This window comes from Ruditapes philippinarum, unplaced genomic scaffold (genome assembly GCF_026571515.1).
Source record: "Ruditapes philippinarum isolate M1 unplaced genomic scaffold, ASM2657151v2 ctg4091_1_1_1_1, whole genome shotgun sequence".
Classification (NCBI taxonomy): Eukaryota; Metazoa; Mollusca; class Bivalvia; order Venerida; family Veneridae; genus Ruditapes; species Ruditapes philippinarum.
In genome coordinates this window covers 170,987-188,611 of record NW_026862049.1, presented here as the reverse complement: position 1 = coordinate 188,611, position 17,625 = coordinate 170,987, and the positions used below count along the sequence as shown (strand labels likewise).

The 17,625-nt window shown below is 34.9% G+C and overlaps 1 protein-coding gene across 1 annotated transcript in view; it reads left to right on the top strand.

The window, feature by feature from the left end:
* LOC132717771 (A-kinase anchor protein 9-like) overlaps positions 1 to 17,625 on the top strand; it is a 55,682-nt gene that overhangs the window by 8,699 nt on the left and 29,358 nt on the right. Inside the window, exons 3-8 of the mRNA XM_060701330.1 lie at positions 856 to 939; positions 3,230 to 3,310; positions 5,185 to 5,292; positions 8,857 to 8,940; positions 10,482 to 10,565; positions 11,770 to 11,853. Coding sequence (XP_060557313.1) covers positions 856 to 939; positions 3,230 to 3,310; positions 5,185 to 5,292; positions 8,857 to 8,940; positions 10,482 to 10,565; positions 11,770 to 11,853 — 525 coding nt within the window. The remainder of the gene's footprint in view (positions 1 to 855; positions 940 to 3,229; positions 3,311 to 5,184; positions 5,293 to 8,856; positions 8,941 to 10,481; positions 10,566 to 11,769; positions 11,854 to 17,625) is intronic.

Here is a 17,625-nt window from a genome sequence, read left to right as displayed (position 1 = left end):
ATTCTTACCTTGTTTCTGAAGACAAACTAACCTGGTTTCTTTTTCAGTTAAAACCTGGTTTTTGTACCAGCACAATTTTTGCTTATGCCCCAATATTTGCTACAAACAGAGTGATACCAATTATGAAGATTCTGATTTTTGTGCCCCCACGATAGTGGCGGGCATTTAGATTTACCCTTGTCCGTCCGTCCGTCTATCCGTCCGTCCGTTCACTTTTGTGTCGCACGTAACTCAAAAAGTATTTGACCTAGAGTCATGAAACTTTACAGGAATGTTGATCAGCATGTGTAGTTGTGCACCTGGGTATTTTTGTCTGGATATTTTTACTATTTTCAGAGTTATTGCCCTTGACTTAGTAAAATTTTGCAATTTTCAAATTGTGTCGCATGTAACTCAAAAAGTATTTGACCTAGAGTCATGTAACTTTACAGGAATATTGATCAGCATGTGCAGTTGTGCACCAGGTATTTTTGTCTGGATTTATTTAGTATTTTTAGAGTTATTGCCCTTCACTTTTTTGCAATTTTCAACTTGTGTCGCATGCTTCTCAAAAAGGATTTGACATAGTCATTAAACCTAATGGGCAGGTTGCTCAGCATATTTAGATTTGCACCTGGGGTTTCGCTTGTGGATTTATCCAGTATTTGTAGAGTTATTTCCCTTGACTTAGTAAAAAGATTGACTGAACAGTGGCGCGGTGGGGGCACCCGTGTCCTATGGACACATTTCTAGTTATTGTTCCTATAAATTGACTTGGCAACTTCTCATGATGGACCCATTGTTTTACATTTTAGTACAGCATCAAAGAATTTGAATCATAGTGTTAAGATATTTATATTTTGTTTTACTTAACAGCATGAAAAAGTGATAAAGATAAGACACCAGATTCAAGCAGGGACAATGACGGTGAACCGGTTACTGGACCAGACTCTGGATGATGTAAGTATCAATTTCATTATTCTTTTAAGCTTATTTTGAAACAAAAGTTTTCACAGATGAGCTGTTATGTTTAATGAATATACTTAAAAAAAGTATTATTATACCCCCCGCACAACAAAGTTGTAAGGGGGGTATACTGGAATCAGCTTGTGCGTCTGGTAGTCTCCCCGTCAGGCCGTCGGGCGATTTTTCCTTTGACCCACAGTCTTCATATTTGGCATGAAGGTTAGTCATGATTAGTAGATGACCCCTATTGATTTTGAGGTCACTGGGTGAAAGTTCAAGGTCACAGGGGCCTAGACTTAAAAAGCTTGTCCACCAAATAACTTGAGATTCCTTTGACCCACAGTCTTCATATTTGGCATGGAGGTTAGTCATGATTAGTAGATGACCCCTATTGATTTTGAGGTCACTGGGTCAAAGGTCAAGGTCACTGGGGTCTTGACTAAAAAAGCTTGTCCGCCCAATAACTTGAGATTCCTTTGACCCACAGTCTTCATATTTGGCATGGAGGTTAGTCATGATAAGTAGATGACCCCTATTGATTTTGAGGTCACTGGGTCAAGGTCACAGGGGCCTTGACTAAAAAAAGCTTGTCCACCCAATCACTTGAGATTCCTATGACCCACATTCTTCATATTTGGCATGGAGGTTAGTCATGATTAGTAAAATCACCCCTATTGATTTTGAGGTCACTGGGTCAAAGGTCAAGGTCACAGGGGCCTTAACTAAAAAAACTTGTCCACCAATAACTTGAGATTCCTTTGACCCACAGTCTCATATTTGGCATGGAGGTTAGTCATGATAAGTAGATGACCCCTATTGATTTTGAGGTCACTGGGTCAAAAGTCAAGGTCACAGGGGCCTTGACTTAAAAAAAGCTTGTCCACCCAATCACTTGAGATTCCTATGACCCACATTCTTCATATTTGGCATGGAGGTTAGTTATGATTAGTAGATGACCCCTATTGATTTTGAGGTCAGTGGGTCAAAGGTCAAGGTCACTGGGGTCTTGACTAAAAAAGCTTGTCCACCCAATAACTTGAGATTCCTTTGACCCACAGTCTTCATATTTGGCATGGAGGTTAGTCATGATAAGTAGATGACCCCTATTGATTTTGAGGTCACTGGGTCAAGGTCACAGGGGCCTTGACTAAAAAAAGCTTGTCCACCCAATCACTTGAGATTCCTATGACCCACATTCTTCATATTTGGCATGGAGGTTAGTCATGATTAGTAAATCACCCCTATTGATTTTGAGGTCACTGGGTCAAAGGTCAAGGTCACAGGGGCCTTAACTAAAAAAACTTGTCCACCCAATAACTTGAGATTCCTTTGACCCACAGTCTCATATTTGGCATGGAGGTTAGTCATGATTAGTAGATGACCCCTATTGATTTTGAGGTCACTGGGTCAAAAGTCAAGGTCACAGGGGCCTTGACTTAAAAAAAGCTTGTCCACCCAATCACTTGAGATTCCTATGACCCACATTCTTCATATTTGGCATGGAGGTTAGTTATGATTAGTAGATGACCCCTATTGATTTTGAGGTCAGTGGGTCAAAGGTCAAGGTCACAGGGGCTTTGACTAAAAACAGCTTGTCCACCCAATAACTTGAGATTCCTTTGACCCACAGTCTTCATATTTGGCATGTAGTTTAGTCATGATTAGTAGATGACCCCTATTGATTTTGAGGTCACCGGGTCACAGGGGCCTTGACTAAAAAAGCTTTTCTGCTGAATTGATTAAGAATGTTTTGGTCAACAGTCTTTATATTTGATATTGATGTTGTTTATGACTAGTAGATGATCCCTGTGTCAAAGGTCAAGGTCACAGGGATTTTTACTATAATAAGCTTGTCTGCTCAAATGCTTAAGAATACCTGTCCGCAGTGTATTGATTTTGACATTTTCACATTTGAAGCGTGGAGAATACATAACTTAGAAATACACTGGCTTAGTAACCTCAGATTTGGCAGGGAGGTTGTCCTTGAGCTCTAAATGGCCACTGTTGATTCTGACAAAGTGTAATGCGGGGGTATTCACGTAATGACAGTGGCAGTTCTAGTTTATTTTAGTAATTTTCAAATTTTAAGAAATAGTCACATCCTAAAATTTATATGATCACAATGATTGCTGACTGTATTGTTGAAAATTGACAGTTTTCTTTAATCTTAGATTTCTCTTTATACGTCTTTTTATTGATGTTTATGTTTAGAAATAAATGGTCATCTGTTATGTTTAGAAATAATGGTCATCTATTATGTTTATATTCTTATTTTTAATGAAAGAAAACAGAAATTGAACTACTGACGAAGTACATCGAACGTATGGTTGGTATGTTGAAAGAGAAAGATGATATCATTAAAGAGGTAAAAATAATTTTTTCTTAGATTGCATAAGTTGCTATAACACTACAAAAATCTTTAGTGACATGTTCAGTTTTTCAAGTGGAACAAAAGAACAAATATGCCTCTTACACTAATCAGAAGAAGATTACGCATTTTTATTTCATGCTTTCCAGTGTTTTATTGTAATATATCAGATGATTATATTCTGATAAACCACTAGTGAAATTTATAAAATATAATTTTCACTGTAGCTGGACTATATCTGAATGTGGATGAAAAGAAAACAATAACTAGATGGAATAACAGGCAGAAATAAATGCCATCATGCGTACATTTTGCTTCTTTAGGAAAAGAAAGTCGATGTCACCATACATCATGTTAAAAATGTAACAAAATTAGAGAAATTTAACAGAACTATATTTCAAAATTGATGATGTGACGTCATGATGTGATGACGTCACAAAGGAGAATGCGCGACGTTACGCGGCAATACCAGTAAAAATTTCTTAAAATCACTTAAAACGCATGAAATAAAAATAAAATTTATTTGTTTTACATATATGATTGAAATATATTTCATTCGTGAACACCAGCTATGAAAATATTGCATCTGGTGTTCACTCAGTGAAATTATATTTCAATCTTACATGCAAAACAAACAAATATCCTCTATATAACCATTTATACCCTCTATTATCTGGATAGCTTTCAAACCAAAAAGGAATGATCATTCAGATCTTCATAGGAAAATGATAATGACTCAGTACTCGAGATAAGATGCGTATATGTGTAAATTACACATGGAAATAACACGTTTACGCATTTAAAACAAAATTTAAGCATATGAAAACGCACTCAAAATTCAGGTTATGCATTGAGCAACATTTCTTTCGCGTAAACGTAACCGAAAGTAAACTCGGTGATTATCTTATTTTTAATTTTGTCTGAACGCTTTGCAAGGGTCTACCGGTAACTTCCTGTAGTTCCGACCATCATTGGTTGTTATCGTATGTATAGTATGGTGGTGGAATTAACTTCGTATGAATGCTTTGCAAGGGTCTACCGGTATCTTCCTGTAGTTCCGACCATCATTGGTTGTTATCGTATGTATAGTATGGTGGTGGAATTAACTTCGTATGAATGCTTTGCAACGTCTAACGGTAACTTCCTGTAGTGCCGTCTATCATCGGTTGTTATCGTATGTATAGTAAGGTGGTGGAATTAACGCAATTTCATAAACATCTGGTACAATGTCGATGTCAAAAGTTAAAACGATTGACTCGTATTTTCAGCCAAAAAAAAATCGACCCAAAAGAAATTGTGAAAGTTATAATTAATGAAATAATTAGGGCTGCCACGTATGAGCAACAGAAACATGCCTCAGGTTCAGATAAGACGTATGCCGTTTGGAAATGCAAGATTATAAACCAAGGGTGTCCAAAAAGCAAAAGAAATGACTTTGACATATCTTGTATTACAAGTATGATAATGCAATAAACATGGAAGCATAATAAATGTTTTACTCTTTTACATACATTTTAAGGAGTAAAAATACTCCTGCCAAATTTCAGATTTCAAGTTTTACTCTTTCACAAAAAAATCAATGAGTAAATACTCATTGCCCTAAAAATTATCTGAAGCCCTGATGACTTGTATTCAACAACCACTAGTCCCTCCAATAAGCCCAAATGTGTTCAATAGAAGCATGCTTTTGTTATTTCAAATTGTATGACTGTGACAAAACGTTTTTGTTTCATATATTTTCTTAATTGAAATTTTATAATATCAGCCCTTAAAAATAGTTTCCAGTTTCTTGGACCACTGCTTTGTTTGCATAGTAGATGTGGAAGAGTGTTGTTGAAAATTAAATGTTGTTTTACTTTTTTCCTTTATAGAAAGATCGTGAAATAAATAGCTTGTATGACTACTGCAGAGATTTAGAGAAAAAGATGGACAAGTTAAAGAAAGAGATCCATCAGAAAACAATGGAAGCACAACAACAGGTAATCATGTTTAGTAGTACCCTACTATTGGATGCATAAAAGAGTTTTTGTCTGAGTCACACTCACTTAGATCATAAAGAAGTTTTAAAAGTAAGTCTTCTCATAAATCTATGTTCCTATATTTATTAGAAAACAACAGATTAATTTCTTAAATAAACATCGATTTATTAGAGAACAACACATTTCTAAAATAAACATCGATTTATTAGAGAACAACAGATTTCTAAAATAAACATCGATTTATGAGAGAACAACACATTGATTTCTCAAATAAACATCGATTTATGAGAGAACAACAGATTTCTAAAATAAACATCGATTTATTAGAGAACAACAGATTTCTAAAATAAACATCGATTTATGAGAGAACAACACATTGATTTCTAAGATAAACATCGATTTATGAGAGATCAACACATTGATTTTTAAGATAAACATCGATTTATGAGAGAACAACACATTGATTTCTAAGATAAACATCGATTTATGAGAGAACAACACATTGATTTCTAAGATAAACATCGATTTATGAGAGAACAACACATTGATTTCTAAGATAAACATCGATTTATGAGAGAACAACACATTGATTTCTAAGATAAACATCGATTTATGAGAGAACAACAGATTTCTAAAATAAACATCGATTTATGAGAGAACAACAAATTGATTTCTAAAATAAACATCGATTTATGAGAGAACAACACATTGATTTCTAAAATAAACATGGATTTGTGAGAGAACAACACATTGATTTCTAAGATAAACATCGATTTATGAGAGAACAACACATTGATTTCTAAGATAAACATTGATTTATGAGAGAACAACACATTGATTTCTAAGATAAACATCGATTTATGAGAGAACAACAGATTTCTCAAATAAACATCGATTTATGAGAGAACAACACATTGATTTCTAAGATAAACATCGATTTATGAGAGAACAACACATTGATTTCTAAGATAAACATCGATTTATGAGAGAACAACACATTGATTTCTAAGATAAACATCGATTTATGAGAGAACAACAAATTGATTTCTATAATAAACACCGATTTATGAGAGAACAACACATTGATTTCTAAGATAAACATCGATTTATGAGAGAACAACAGATTTCTAAAGCAAGGTTTCTTGCAATGAAGTAATATTAAAGTGTATAAAGCTATATATCTGATACAAAAATTATTGTTGGATTAAAAAAAATAACACTGCCAAAGTGCTTGTATGAAATAAATATGGTAATTACCTTAAAGCGAGTGGCGCTTGCACAAAATCATTGCTAAACGAATGAAACCCTACTTAAAATAGCAAAATATTATTTTGTTCCGGAACGTTTTATTCTGTTTATGTACATTATTCATGTGTGTTAAATAACAGAGATATTCTATGTTACAACTTTGTAGGGAATCAACCATATAATAATGAAGCCAATATAATTTTACTGTTTATATTTCATGAAAATATTTCATAAGATATGATAAGATTTATACCCTTTAAGGAACCATAATATTTCAGTCTATCAATTTTCTTTTTGAAGAGTTATTGCTCTTTGTGTTTTTGCATACTTATTCATATCTGTTCCATTTTCAAAATTTCATAATTTTGTTGTTTATGGTGTTCTTTTGGGTTTCTAGTTTTCGTAATTTTAAGGGGAAGTAACTCATGTTTACTAAATTGTTTGTTCTTTTCTGTATATCTTAGGTATTATATACTATTTTTATTATGCTCCCCGAAAAAATTTCGGGGGAGCAAATAGTCATCGGGTTGTCCGTCACTCCGTCCGTCCGTACGTACGTCCCCAATTCGTGTTCGGCCCATAACTTTGTTATTTGGAGTCCCATTTTAAAACTATTTCACAGAAATGATCACCATACTAAAATGACGTGTTGCACGCAACATTTGGAGCACTACCTTGAAGGTCAAGGTCACCGCATGACCTTGCAGCAAAATTGTGTCCGGTCCATAACTTCATTATTTGAAGTTGCAATTTAAAACTATTTCACAGAAATGATCACCATATTGAGACGACGTGTCGCGAGCAACATTTGGGTCGCTACCTTGAAGGTCAAGGTCACAGCATGACCTTGCAGCAAAATCATGTCCGGCCCATAACTTTGTTATTTGAAGTCAGATTTTAAAACTGTTTCACAGAAATGATCACCATATTGAGACGACATGTCGTGCGCAACATTTGGGTCGCTACCTTCAAGGTCAAGGGCACAGCATGACCTTGCAGCAAAATCGTGTCTGGTCCATAACTTCATTATTTGAAGTTGTATTTTAAAACTATTTCACAGAAATGATCACCATATTGAGACGATGTGTCACAAGCACGTTTTGGTCGCTACCTTGAAGGTCAAGGTCACAGCATGACCTTGCAGCAAAATCATGTCCGGTCCATAACTTTGTTATTTGAAGTCAGATTTTAAAACTGTTTCACAGAAATGATCACCATATTGAGACGACATGTCGTGCGCAACATTTGGGTCGCTACCTTGAAGGTCAAGGTCACAGCATGACCTTGCAGCAAAATCGTGTCCGGTCCATAACTTCATTATTTGAAGATTACTGGGTCAAAGGTCACAGGGTCCTTGACTTCAAAAAGCTTGTCTGCCCAATAACTTAAGATTCCTTTGAATAACAGTCTTGATATTTGGACTTTAGATTGGTTATGATTAGTAGAGGACCCCATTAGATTTTTAGGTCACCAGGTCAAAGGTCAAGGTCACAGGGGCCTTGACTTCAAAAAGCTTGTCCGCTCAATAACTTAAGAAGATTCCTTTGACCCACAGTCTTCATATTTGGCATGGAGGTAAGCCATGATTAATAGATGACCCATTTTGATTTTGAGGTCACTGGGTTAAAATAAAGGTCACAGGGGCCTTTACTAAAAAAAACTTGTCCGCCCAATAACTTAAGATTCCTTTGACCAGAAGTCTTCATATTTGGCATGTAGTTTAGTGATGGTTAGTAGATGATTCCTATTGATTTTGAGGTCACTGGGTCAAAGGTCACAGGGGCCTTGACTAAAAAAAGCTTGTCAGCTCAATTGCTTAAGAATGCTTTGGTCAACAGTCTTCATATTTAGTATTGAGGTTATTTATGACTAGAAGATGACCCCTTTTGATTTTAAGGTGACTATGTCAAAAGTCAAGGTCACAGGGATTTTACTATAATAAGGTTGTCTGCTCAAATGCTTAAGAATGCCTGTCCGCAGTGTATTGATTTTGACATTTTCACATTTGAAGCATGCGGGCGTATTCACCCCATGACAGTGGCAGTTCTAGTTTCTTCTGTAATACACATGCGGATATATATGGGAAGGATTTATACTTTTACAAAACTAATGTGACAAGACGGACCAATTAAATTTATAAAAAGGAAACATTAAGATTTATTTAAAAATTTCTTTGTTTGCTTTTAGAAAAAGTATAAAGTCAGGCCTTATCCTGTCCAGCAGTGGCTCTTGTTTTGTGAAGTTTTACCAAACATAGATATTGTGGTTTTGATTGTAAAGGGATATCAAATTTTAATTGAATATTTTTCTTTTTAGGTATCTCGCTATCAGAGGGGTATACGTCCTCTGGAGGCGGAGTTGCAAGATTCTAAGGAGCAGAATAGGCAGGTTCTTGAGCAGGTAGTTCTTATGTTCTGTTAATGAATATGATGTTTTTATGTTCCCTGAAGGGTGAGCATATAGTTGCTGCCTTGTCCATCTGTCTGTCTACCTGTCCATTGTGATTGTCCGGAGCATAACTTGAAAACCCTTGAAGATAATTTGTTTAAACTTCACACAGTGGTATAGGACATTGAGGCAGAGTGCAGTGTCAAAGAACCATAACTCTGTTTTGCCCCATTTTTGAATTATCTCACCTTTTAGAAAAATCTTGTCCACTCATAATAATAAATCTTAATAAAGTTAAATATACATCTTGCAATATAAATTTGTGAAGTGCACAGCTGGCTATATCATGCTACACATATTTGCCTTTATAAGTTTTACATTTTTAAAGTACATGCCACGATCAATAAATTAGCCTTTTGATTAGACCTAAGCAGATTAATTGAAATCAATTTAGATAAAACTATTGATTAAAACCTTTTCAGCTCACCTGAGCTAGCTCAGGGTGTGCTTTTAGGATCGTGAAATGTCCGTCATCCGTTGTCCGTCCACACTTGTTCATTAACACTCTAGCAATCACATTTTTGCCTCAATCATAATCAAACTTTGTCAGGATGCTTATCTAGTTAATAGCTCGTATGAGTTCGAACATGGGTCATCTCGGATGAAAAACTAGGTCACAGGAGCTAAAAGTAGAAAAACCTTGTTAACACTCTAGTGGTCACATTTTTGTGCCCCCACTATAGGTAGGGGGGGGGGGCATTTAGATTTACCCTTGTCTGTCTGTCCTTCCCTATGTCCGTCTGTCCGCACTCGCAGGACTAATAATGTGGCTAGAGGGACAATAGATAACTGTTCTTTATCTTTGATGTCATTCATTCCATTATGTGGCTATTTTCTTTTGTGTGGCTAAAAAGAACAATAGAGAGAACAATAGAGTAGCCACATAATTACTTTCCTGTGAGAACATCCGTCCGTCCGTCTGATCTCTTTTTGTGTCGCACGTAGCTCAAAAAGTAATTGACCTACAGTCATAAAACCTTACAGGAATGTTCATCTGCATGTGAAGTTATTGCCCTTGACTTAGTAAAAATTTGCAATTTTCAACTTGTGTTGCACGTAACTCAAAAAATATTTGACCTAGAGTCATGAAAACTTACAAGAATGTTGCTCAGCATGTGTAGTTGTGCACCAGGTATTTTCGTCTGGATTTATTTAGTATTTTTAGAGTTATTGCCCTTGACTTAGAAAATTTTTGCAATTTTCAACTTGTGTCGCAAGTTACTCAAAAAAAATTTGACATAGAGTCATTAAACCTTATGGGCAGGTTGCTCAGCATATTTAGATTTGCACCTGGGGTTTCGCTTCTGGATTTTTCCAGTATTTGTAAAGTTATTTCCGTTGACTTAGTAAAAAGATTGACAGAACAGTGGCGCGGTGGGGGCACCCGTGTCCTATGGACACATTTCTAGTTTTGTGAAGTTTTACCAAACATAGATATTGGGGTTTTGATTGAAAAGGGATATCAAATTTTAATTGAATAATTTTCATTTTAGGTATCTCACTATGAGAGAGGTATATGTTCTCTGGAGGCGGAGTTGCAAGATTCTAACGAGCAGAATAGGCAGGTTCTTGAGCAGGTAGTTCTTATGTTTTGTTAATGAATATAATGGTTTTATGCTCCCCGAAGGGAGAGCATATAGTTGCTGCCTTGTCCATCTGTCTGTCTACCTGTCCATTGTGATTGTCCGGAGCATAACTTGAAAACCCTTGAAGATAATTTGTTTAAACTTCACACAGTGGTATAGGACATTGAGGCAGAGTGCAGTGTCAAAGAACCATAACTCTGTTTTGCCCCATTTTTGAATTATCTCACCTTTTAGAAAAATCTTGTCTGGGACATAACTCTAAAACTATAGGAGATATCAACATGAAACTTTGTAGGTAGATAGATCTAAATAGGTAGATGTGCAGTGCACAAGAACCATTACTCTGCCTTTCCAAATTTTGATGTTATTGTTGTTGTTCATTTTACACTTTGAACTTTGTCCGGGACATTACTTTGAAACTACTAGAGGTATGAACAAGAAACTGAGTCGGTAGATAGACCTTATTGATTAGATGTCCAGAGCAGTGCAAAGAACAGTAACTCTGCCTTCCCTTATTTTGGATTTATTGCACTTTGAATTTTGTCCAGGGACATAACTCTGAAACTACAAGAGGTGCACTTTTCAAAAGCAAAAACAAAAAAAATGCGGAGTTAAACAATTTTTTTTAAACTTTAGGAAAACTGTTCTTCTAATGCTAAAAAAGAACTTCCTTATAAAGGCAAAAATAATTTGATTCTTAGCTGTATATTACACAGTTTATTTATATTTTGAGAACTTGTTTGCATTTATTACCAGTCTGCCACTGCGGCATAATGTGTTTCCTGCCCATTGTAACTTCTGTATAGTCTCATTATTGATAAAAAAGAATCAAAGAAAATAAATGAGAAGTTCTTTGAATAAACTTTTTAAGTTTTTGGGCTGTATATTTTAACATGTTATATAACTTGTTTTTGGCAACATGTCAAAGTGTATGTACATGTTTAAGTGTTGAGTCTAGCAAACGGCTAAGAGGCTAAAGTTGGGAGATGGAAAATAAAATAAAAGAAAATAAAATAATTAATGATATTTGATAATATGATTTGTTATATAAGAATTTATAAAATATTAGTTTTACATGTATGTCTCATGACATCTTGAAATGGTTCTTCATTTTTTTGTGAAGTTTTACCAAACAGATATTGGGGTTTTGATTGTAAAGGGATATCAAATTTTAATTGAATATTTTTCATTTTAGGTATCTAACTATGAGAGGCGTATTGGTACTCTGGAGGCAGAGTTGCAAGATTCTAACGAGCAGAATAGGCAGGTTCTTGAGCAGGTAGTTCTTATGTTTTGTTAATGAATATAATGGTTTTATGCTCCCCGAAGGGAGAGCATATAGTTGCTGCCTTGTCCGTCTGTCCATCGGTCTGTCTACCTGTCCATTGTGATTGTTCGGAGCATAACTTGAAAACCCTTGGGAGATAATTTGTTTAAACTTCACACAGTGGTAGAGGACATTGATGCGGAGTGCAGTGTCAAAGAACCATAACTCTGTTTTGCCCCATTTTTGAATTATCTCACCTTTTAGAATGTCTTGTCCGAGACATAACTCAACATGAAACTTTGTAGGTAGATATATCTAAATAGGTAGATATGCAGTGCACAAGAACCATTACTCTGCCTTTCCAAATTTTGATGTTATTGTTGTTGTTCATTTTACACTTTGAACTTTGTCCGGGACATTACTGTGAAACTACAAGAGGTATGAACAAGAAACTGAGTCGGTAGATAGACCTTATTGATTAGATGTCCAGAGCAGTGCAAAGAACAGTAACTCTGCCTTCCCTTATTTTGGATTTATTGCACTTTGAATTTTGTCCAGGGACATAACTCTGAAACTACAAGAGGTGCACTTTTCTGTGTCTAAAACTTATTTTGGGAGCATCACCCAGTTCAAGCTTGGCTCTTATTAAGGAGATTTTTTTCCCTACAATTGTTGTTATTATTTTGAGAATGACATGAACATGCAACATTTGGTGTTCCTAAAAAAAAATAAATTCAATTTTTGGCAAATATGCAACAAATTTGAGTTTTATCACAAAAATGCACTTAACATCAAACACTCTGGCTAGCTGAATTCAAGCAGATTAATTTAAATCGATTTAGATAAAACTATTGATTAAAACCTTTTTTTATTACCTGGTGCAAAATTTGCACAATGGCAATTAAGAAAGTAGAATAGAGTGCATATATGGATTGTTATGCTTTTAAATGCTTTATCAACTCTTTTGCAATCAAATGAATAGGACAATCAAATATATTCTCTTGCAACTTAAAAACAAAAAAAATGCGGAGTTAAACAATTTTTTTTAAACTTTAGGAAAACTGTTCTTCTAATGCTAAAAAAGAACTTCCTTATAAAGGCAAAAATAATTTGATTCTTAGCTGTATATTACACAGTTTATTTATATTTTGAGAACTTGTTTGCATTTATTACCAGTCTGCCACTGCGGCATAATGTGTTTCCTGCCCATTGTAACTTCTGTATAGTCCTCATTATTGATAAAAAAAGAATCAAAGAAAATAAATGAGAAAGTTCTTTGAATAAACTTTTTAAGTTTTTGGGCTGTATATTTTAACATGTTATATAAACTTGTTTTTGGCAACATGTCAAAGTGTATGTACATGTTTAAAGTGTTGAGTCTAGCAAACGGCTAAGAGGCTAAAGTTGGGAGATGGAAAATAAAATAAAAGAAAATAAAATAATTAATGATATTTGATAATATGATTTGTTATATAAGAATTTATAAAATATTAGTTTTACATGTATGTCTCATGACATCTTGAAATGGTTCTTCATTTTTTGTGAATTTTACCAAAAAACAGATATTGGGTTTGATTGTAAAGGGATATCCAAAATTTTAATTGAATATTTTTTCCCATTTTAGGTATCTAACTATGAGAGGCGTATTGGTACTCTGGAGGCAGAGTTGCAAAGATTCTAACGAGCAGAATAGGCAGGTTCTTGAGCAGGTAGTTTTATGTTTTGTTAATGAATATAATGGTTTTATGCTCCCCGAAGGGAGAGCATATAGTTGCTGCCTTGTCCGTCTGTCCATCTGTCTGTCTACCTGTCCATTGTGATTGTTCGGAGCATAACTTGAAAACCCTTGGGAGATAATTTGTTTAAACTTCACACAGTGGTAGAGGACATTGATGCGGAGTGCAGTGTCAAAGAACCATAACTCTGTTTTGCCCCATTTTTAGCTCACCTGTCACAAAGTGACAGGGTGAGCTTTTGTGATCGCTTTTCGTCCGGCGTCCGGCCGTCCGTCGTCCGTCCGTCCGTCCGTAAACTTTTGCTTTAAATGACATCTCCTCATAAACCACTGAGCCAATTTCATCCAAACTTCACAGGAATGTTCCTTTGGTGGTCACCTTTAAAAATTGTTCAAAGAAATTTAATTCCATGCAGAACTCTGGTTGCCATGGCAACCGAAAGAAAAAACTTTAAATATCTTCTTTTAAAAAAGCCTAAGAGCTAGAGCTTAGATATTTGGTATGAAACACCTTCTAATGAGTTTCTACCAAGTTTGTTCAAATAAAAGCCCTGGGGTCAAAATTGGCCCCGCCCCTGGGGGTCATTGATTTTCCCTATATCATATAGTAAAAACTTAAAAAATCTTCTTTTAAAGAACCGTAAGAGCTAGAGCTTAGATATTTTGGCATGAAACATCTTCTAGTGAATGTCTACGAAGTTTGTTCAAATAAAGGCCCTGGGGTCAAAATTGCCCCGACCCAGGGGGTCATTGATTTTCCCTATATGCATATAGTAAAAACTTAAAAAATCCTCTTTTAAAGAACCCAAAGAGCTAGAGCTAAGATATTAAGCATGAAACATCTTCTAGTGAGTGTCTACCAAGTTTGTTCAAATTAAAGCCCTAGGGTCAAAATTGGCCCCGCCCCGGGGGTCATTGATTTTCCCTATATGCATATAGTAAAAACTTAAAAAATCTTCTTTTAAAGAACCATAAGAGCTAGAGCTTAGATATTTGGCATGAAACATCTTCTAGTGAGTGTCTACCAAGTTTGTTCAAATAAAAGCCCTGGGGTCAAAATTGACCCCGCCCCAGGGGGTCATAGATTTTCCCTATATGCATATAGTAAAAACTTAAAAAATCTTCTTTTAAAGAACCCAAAGAGCTAGAGCTAAGATATTTAGCATGAAACATCTTCTAATGAGTGTCTACCAAGTTTGTTCAAATAAAAGCTCTGGGGTCAAAATTGGCCCCGCCCCAGGGGGGTCATTGATTTTCCCTATATGCATATAGTAAAAAACTTAAAAATCTTCTTTTAAAGAACTCAAAGAGCTAGAGCTAAGATATTTAGGCATGAAACATGTTTCTAATGGGTGTCTACCAAGTATGTTCAAATAAAAAGCCCTGGGGTCAAAACTGGCCCCGCCCGGGGGGGGGGTCATTGATTTTCCTTATATAGTGTAATAGCAAAAACTTAAAAATCTTCTTTGGAAAAACCCAAATAGCTAGAGTTTAGATATTAATCATGAAACATCTTTAAGTAAATATCTACAAAGTTTGTTAAAATAAACGCCCGGGGTCAAAACTGGCCCCTGCCCCAGGGGTGACATTGTTTTTTTAACTATATGTGTATAGTAAAAAACTTTAAAAATCTTCTTTTACAAATGCCAATGAGCTAGAACTTAGATGTTTAGCATGAAACATCTTCTTATGGGTGTCTACCAAGTCTGTTCAAATAAACAAATAAAAGCCCTTGGGTAAAAATTGGCCCGGGGGTGGGGGGCCTATATACAGGTGAGCGACCTCAGAGCCATCATGGCCCTCTTGTTGAATTATCTCACCTTTTAGAATGTCTTGTCCGAGACATAACTCAACATGAAACTTTGTAGGTAGATATATCTAAATAGGTAGATATGCAGTGCACAAGAACCATTACTCTGCCTTTCCAAATTTTGATGTTATTGTTGTTGTTCATTTTACACTTTGAACCTTTGTCCGGGACATTACTGTGAGACTACAAGAGGTATGAACAAGAAAACTGAGTCCGGTAGATAGACCTTTATTGATTAGATGTCCAGAGCAGTGCAAAGAACAGTAACTCTGCCTTCCCTTATTTTGGATTTATTGCACTTTGAATTTTGTCCAGGGACATAACTCTGAAACTACAAGAGGTGCACTTTTCTGTGTCTAAAACTTATTTTGGGAGCATCACCAAGTTCAAGCTTGGCTCTTATTAAGGGGATTTTTTTCCCTACAATTGTTGTTATTATTTTGAGAATGACATGAACATGCAACATTTGGTGTACCTAAAAAAAATAAATTCAATTTTCGGCAAATATGCAACAAATTTGAGTTTCATCACAAAAATGCACTTAACATCAAACACTCTGGCTAGCTGTATTCAAGCAGATTAATTTAAATCGATTTAGATAAAACTATTGATGAAAACCTTTTTAGCTCGACTATTCGAAGAATATGAGAGCTATTGTAGTCGCCCCGGCGTCGGCGTCGGCGTCAGCGTCCGCGTCGGCGTCTGCGTTGGTTAAAGTTTTTTGTAAAGTCAAATATCTCAATTATTGCTTGAGATATTCAATTGAAACTTTCAATACTTATTTATAGTAACAAGGTACATCTGATTGACAAGTTGGATAACTCTATCTACAATATTGTCAGAATTATGCCCCTTTTTAACTTAGAAATTTTGGTTAAAGTTTTTTATAAAGACAAATATCTCAATTATTGTTTGAGATATTCAATTGAAACTTACAATACTTATTAATAGTAATAAGGTACATCAGATTGACAAGTTGGATAACTCTGCCTACAATATTGACAGAATTATGCCCCTTTTTAACTTAGAAATTTTGGTTAAAGTTTTTGTAAAGACAAATATCTCAATTATTGCTTGAGATATTCAATTGAAACTTACAATACTTATTTATAGTAACAAGGTACATCAGATTGACAAGTTGGATAACTCTGCGTACAATATTGACAGAATTTATTTGCCCCTTTGAAACTTAGAAATTTTGGTTAAAGTTTTTTTTGTAAAGTCAAATATCTCAATTATTGCTTGAGATATTCATTTGAAATTTACAATACTTTTTTTATAGTAACAATGTACATCATTTTGCTAAATTGCATATCTCTGTCTGCAATATTTGCAGAATTATTTGCCCCTTTGAAACTTAGAGATTTTGGTTAAAGGTTAAAGGTCTTCAAAGATATTTACTTGAAACTTTACACATGTACTTAGGGTTATAATTTTGAGGGTCATAATTGTATGTCACTGACCAAGTTCCATAACTCTATCTTGCATTAAGGCTGATTCATATCCCCTTTTCTACGTAGTCTCTTGGTTAATGTTTACATGCAAGTTTTACATATCTCAATAACTATTAAAGATATTTATTTAAAACTTCACATATGCATTTAGGGTCAGAATTGTAGGTCACTGACAAAGATCCATAATTCTATCTTGCATTTAGGCTGATTTTTCTTCCCTTTTTCAACTTAAAAAATTCATGGTAAAGTTTTGCTTGTAAGCTGTTATCTCCATAACTACTGAAGGGTTTGTGCCTTTTTTGGGACAATTTTATGCATTCGTAATAATAAAGCAGTGATTTACTTGATAAAACATCATAATAACAAGCCTTTGTACCTTTTCTGTCAATTTTATGTATTCATAGGTAATTAGTATTATTATACTCAATAAAGCACCCTTGTGACATTACCTTCCAAATAGTCAAGCCAATACTGTATAATTAGACTCTCTCTAAGACCTATAACATGAATTTATAAAAAAAAATTAGCCCTTTTGTGAACTTAAAAAATTTAACATTATCAAGGCTCTTTTACTATCAAGCAATTAGAATAGTCGAGCGTGCTGTCCTACCGACAGCTCTTGTTTTATTACCTGGTGCAAAATTTGCACAATGACAATTAAGAAAGTAGAATAGAGTGCATATATGGATTGTTATGCTTTTAAATGCTTTATCAACTCTTTTGCAATCAAATGAATAGGACAATCAAATATATTCTCTTGCAACTTAAAAACAAAAAAAATTTTT